Genomic DNA, 5,274 nt, shown 5'->3' with positions numbered 1-5,274 from the left:
GGGCCGGGGGCCGGGGGCCGGGGGCCGGGGGCCGAGCAGGGGGTCCCAGGAGGAGGGCGGAGGACCCCGCGGGGGTCGCGGGCAGTTACCAGGGCATGCAGTTGTCGGCCGCTCGCAGGCGAAAAGGGGAGCGGAAGGGATTGGGCCTCGGGGGGCTGGTGCCCCCTCCCGTGGCCACCGCCATGGTCTGGTCGTCCATCACACAGCCGTACTCGCTGCTCTCGGTGAAGAAGGCCGGCACTCGGAGGGACTAGGGGTGGGGGCGGGGCGCGGGCCTCAGACTCTCCCAGCGGCGCCGCACCCCAGTCCCTCCCCGGGCGCCAGCGGCAGACGGGGGGGGTGGGGGGGGTGGGGAGAGGCACGAGTCAGGCAGACACACAGACAGACAGACGGACGGACAGGACCAGGAGGACCCTGGGCGCGCCCCGTGTCCGGAGCGGATGGTGGGAAGAAGAGGCTTTCGGAAAAGGAGGAGGGGTCGGGGCAGGAGGAGAGAGCAGGTCCCTTTTGCCCCATCCCCCACCTGGAGCCGGGGCAGCGAGCTCAGCCAGGTGTCCTTGAGACCGAAGCCGGAGTTAAACCCTGCAGAGAGAGGGAGAGCGGGCAGATGCTGTCGCCCGTGGCCTTCTCCCGCCTCCCCACACGCCTACCCCAGGCTCTTACCGATAACCAGGTCAGGTTTGGGCCCCTGGAGCAGGTGGTAGGGCCGTGCAGACACCTTGATCTGCAGGTCCCTGCGGCCCCCCTTCTCCTTGGTCCCGGAGCTGAGCCGCCCCGATACCCCGGAACCAGGACGGACAGACACTTGTGGGCCATCCTGGGGAGCCAGGAGCGGAGTGGAGAAAGGGCTAGACGTTAGGGCACTGGGAAGCTGCCTTAGGCAAGACAGGGGAGAGCGGGAGGGAGGCGGGAGAGCAGGCCCCACCCCCACCTGCCCACCAGCCCTCACCCTCTGCAGGGTAAAATGCTGCTGGTCACTCTCAGGGGGCAGGCCGTCGCCCACAAACTGCAGCTCCAGGGCCACGTGGGGGAGCAGGACCAGGAGCTCCTGAAGGACAGAGAAGACAGATCAGGGGCTCACCTTGCACGCACCTCCACGTACCCAACCTTCCGTCCCGGAGGGACTTACCCAGAACACCATGACCAGGTCAAACTCCTTCCCGGCCTCCACCACGTGGATTTTCAGTGACTGCTTCTTCTGGATGTTGAGCTCAGGGACTGGGGGAGAAGCTGGCCACTTAAGAAGATGGTCTCCCTTCCCCTCGTCCCCCTCCAGCCCCCTGCACTTCTGTCCCCCTGCTCGGCTCTCCTTACAGGACTGGGGCACCAGGTGGGTGATGACATAGTACACAGTCAGCGGGTAGGTGAGAAGCACAGCCATGGGGGAGTCCAAGCCGAGGCCCCTCCACGTGTAGTAATCCTGCCATGAGCCTGGGGAGAGTGGGTTACTGAGGGACCTGGTCCAGGCCTGGACCCCAGCCCCTCCAGTCTAACAGCCCCCTTTTTCTCCGCCACCCAGACTGCGTCCTCCGGTCTCTGTCTCTATCTGTGGCTCCCTTAAGGCCCCCCAGCTCACCAAAGAGGCTCCTGGGTGGATCTGGGGGCACAGGAGGCATCAGGGCAGGCCCATCCCCCTGGAGAAGCTGGTAGGGATCTCCTGAGAGGAAGGAAGGAAGATGATCCTGGTGTCAGAGAGACCCCCCATCGAGCCCTTCCCCCTCTTCCTTCCAAAGGAGTTGTATTCCCCGGAGCTGTAAGCAAGAGCAGTGGACAGTGGCCTGTGGGTGAGGCTTCTGGGAAGGGGCGGGCAGGGGTGACTTCCCTGAGGACTGGGGATACGTCTACGATAGCCCTGGGGGTGATGGTGGAGTTTGGTGCTTATGCAGAGGCGTCATCTGGGATCCGGACAACTTGTTTCTCTCCTGTCCTTCCCTCTAGGCTGAGGGGCCCGTGCCTGAAGAGAACCCCACAAACCACTGAGAAGAAGGCTGAGGGATGGCGTGCTGCCCCGGGGGTGCCTGGGCGTGCCAGGGCCTGGGATCAGCATGCTGAGCTGGGTCCAGTAGCCACGAGTGAGGCCCCGTGAGGCCAGGAAGGCCTCCTTGTTGAAGGTTTCACTGGTCACCTCTGCAGAAGGAGGAGGGGAGGGGTTGAGGGCCTGGTGGCCAGGACCCCAGACTACAGCTCTGCTCAGTTTCTCCCAAGGACCCTGGGCCTGAATCTCGTTCTGAGTGTCTACAGCATAGCAGGTGTAAACACCACAGAACCCTTAGAACGATTTTCCGGGCTTGAGCATTTGTTAATATACTTATATTGCAGATGAGGAAACAGAGGGTCTAAAACGTCAAGTCACCAGTTAGGGGTGGAGCTGGGCTGCCCGGATCCCCTGAGCTCCCTCAGGGACCCAGGCACACACTCCTCAGCCCCAGACCCTGTGTTCAGCTCCAGGGGTCTAGTCCCCAGCCCTTGTTTCTGGGATCCAGCCCCCAGCACTACTAACCCGTCAGCCCCAGGACCCCGTAGCCGGGCACCCAGCCCCGGTTCCTCCCACCCCATCTTGATCTCCTGGTGGTACCTGTGGCGTAGGTAAAAGGCAGAGTGGCCAGTTCTCCGGCACGTTCCATGAAGGCCGCGAGCCTCGGGCACCAAAACCGGTGGCTCACGTCATCCGGACATCGCCGCCAGTCGGCGCGGAGACAAGACTCTCCGCAGTACAAGACCGCACTACACTGGGGGCTGGGGGCACGGGGGGTGGGGACACGCGGCGTTAATCTCTGGAGGCCCTCGGTCTGCTGTCTGTCCGTCCTGCAGCTGCCCATATATCACCTGGTCTGTTTTCCTGTATATTCTGCTGTCAACAGCTGCCCTTTCCCTCCCTTTACTTCCCTGTCCCCCATTCTGTCTCCCGGGCCCCCCAGCGGCCAGCTTTGTCTTGTTTGCCTGACTGTTGGGGGTCTTCCTCCCTGTCACCCCATCTTTCTGGCTGCTCACCAAGGTGTCAGCTTCACTTCAAAGCTATGTCTGTGACAGACGTGGCAGGTTCGAGCCCGAAGGGAGGCAAACGTGAAGCCTGGCCGGGGACCCCATGTCCGCATCGGCGTCTTGGCTACCTTCACTCCCAGCCTCGGGACCAGACTCTCCAGCTCTCTGAGTGGGGGTGGAGACAGAGTCAGCCTCGGGGTTGCTCAGGAGTCCAGACCCCTAGCTCCCCCCACCCCTCGATGCCAGATACTGGATTTCTGTACCGATGCAGCTGGGCATCTCCCACAGTCAGCTGTCGGGGCTTTCGAGGGTCTCCGGAGCCCATGGGGCAGGCCATGCTGTGGCAGAGGAGAGCATAGGCCCGAGGGGCCAGGTTCTCTGGCCCTGAGCCCTTGCCTGCACTGCCCTGGGCTCCATCCATTAGTAGGTCAATGCCCAAGATGGTGCCATGTTCGTCTGTTACCAGCAAGAGGCAGGAAAGGTGCAGGGGGGCAGCCTCTGGGGAAGAAGGGAAAGTCAGGGGTGTGAACATCAGGCCTAGGGGGGCTGGGCAAGTCAACAAAATGAACAGGAGGGACCAGGGAGAGAGGACGTGACTCATCTGCTGGGGCCAACTGCTGCACAGGCAGAAATGCAGGCCTGCTGTTGCAACTTTAAACGTTTCTTGAGTTTGTTTGGCTTTTAATTTCAATGTATAAACGTTGGCTCAAATTAAAAAAAAAAAAACAACAAACAAACCAAAAACCAAAAAACATCGTGGGTCAATGAAAACACTTTTTCGGGCGACATCAGCCTGCAGGCCACCGTCAGTGACTCCTGGCCAGGCTCTGAGAGGTATAGGAGGTCTTCCAAAGCGGGGGGGAGGTGGGGGGGGGGCGTGCAGAGAGGGGTCAGGGCAGGGCCAGGCCCCCACCCCGGGGTCTTACCACTTCTCCGCCCCTTCCTCCTCTCAGGGACTGCTTCGTCCTCTGCCTTATCTTCTCGGCAGCAATCCTGGGCACCTCCTCCACCTCCTGCCTCTTGCTCCTCTGGCCTCCCTGGAGGGTTTGCTTCCTGCGGGGAGTCCCTGCTGGTAGGGGCAGGGGCCCCATTTTTGTCTGGATCTACCTTCTCCAAGCCTGCACCCTCCTCCTCTTCCTCCTCCTCCTCCTCCTCCTCCTCTGCTTCCTCCCCTTCCTCCAGGCTGACAAAACTGACATAGGGGCTTAGGTCTCGCAGGTGGAGTGGGGGCTCGTCTCCCAGGAACTGGGCAGCCCCCAGGCCCGATCCAGGGCCTGGCTCTGCTCCTGGCCCCAGGCTGATGCCCACATTACGGTTGGGCAGAACATGCAGCACCCAAAGGGCGGGGTCCTGGGGCAGCCTTCTGATCTGCGTCTCCAGCTGGCGCCAGCGGCCCTCAAGGCTGGCCCCCACAGCCCCGCGCTCCGTCGCGAACTTTCGGAACCAGCCAAACAGGAGGGCAGCGAAATCAAGGAATTCATCCCGGTATCCAGATACAAACTCCATGTCTTCAGGGCCACAGGGGCCTGGGCTCAGACAGCAGAGGAACGGATGTATGGTGAGGGGACTTTGGGGCCGGGTCACAAGATGGGGAGGGCGTGGGGCTGAGGGTCACGTACGAGGGGAACCTCTCTCTGGATTGGAGGAATGTTAGGAGCAGAGGCTAGTTTGCGGGGCTCAGGGTGGGAATGGGGAATAGACTTGGAAGGGGGCGACGAGGCTTTAAGATGAGTAGTCACGAGAGAGGCGGTATTGGGGGTTCAAACCCTCAGGACCGGGGTTCGAGCGGTGAGCAGGTTTGGAGGGCCAACCCGAGGGGAAGGGTTTGGGCAGGAGGCAAGACTCTGGGATCCGTCTGAGCCGGGGCAGCCCTCCGCCTTGGATCGGTTCGGCGGGGAGCCCCAGGGGACCCAGCCCCTCCCGGCCGCTCCGCTCCTCCGGTACCTGCAGCCGCCACCACTTTTCGAAGGTAAATACCTCGGGGCTGGCTGGGGGGTGGGGTGGGGGGCGCGGGTGTGACGTCAGGGCCGCCCGAGGCCGCCCTCGGTGGCCACGCCCCGCGCGTCGGGAGCGCGCGCCGAGGGGGCCCGGCCGGTGTGCGGCCCCCGCCCGGACTTCCCCGGCCGGCATCACCGGCATGTGACCCGGGCGCGCCGGGAAGCGAAAGCGCGTCGGAGTCCTGGCGCTCGAGGCCTGACCTGGGCGGGCGGACGGCAGCCGGAGTCAGCCCGTCGGGCCTCCCGTCCCCCGCGCAGCCGGCTTTTCCTTTGCTTTCGGCGCGCGTTCCCGGCG

General features: G+C 63.4%; 1 protein-coding gene across 1 annotated transcript; it reads right to left on the bottom strand.

Annotated features, from left to right (window-relative positions):
- Positions 1–43: 43 nt before the first annotated feature.
- ZMYND15 (zinc finger MYND-type containing 15) lies at positions 44–5,268 on the bottom strand. Its single transcript, XM_040466723.1, has 12 exons — positions 3,909–5,268; positions 3,246–3,480; positions 2,992–3,147; positions 2,576–2,736; positions 1,975–2,127; positions 1,577–1,657; positions 1,315–1,431; positions 1,130–1,218; positions 950–1,048; positions 664–817; positions 524–582; positions 44–250 (listed from the first exon to the last, which is right to left on the bottom strand). The coding sequence occupies exons 1-12, from the start codon at positions 4,486–4,488 to the stop codon at positions 86–88; spliced, it is 2,049 nt and encodes a 682-aa protein (XP_040322657.1). The 5' UTR covers positions 4,489–5,268; the 3' UTR covers positions 44–85.
- Positions 5,269–5,274: the final 6 nt, after the last annotated feature.

The sequence above is a fragment of the Herpailurus yagouaroundi genome, unplaced genomic scaffold (genome assembly GCF_014898765.1).
Source record: "Herpailurus yagouaroundi ecotype Mexico unplaced genomic scaffold, PumYag 65342, whole genome shotgun sequence".
In the NCBI taxonomy this organism is placed as follows: Eukaryota; Metazoa; Chordata; class Mammalia; order Carnivora; family Felidae; genus Herpailurus; species Herpailurus yagouaroundi.
This window is presented reverse-complemented; position numbering and strand designations above follow the sequence as displayed.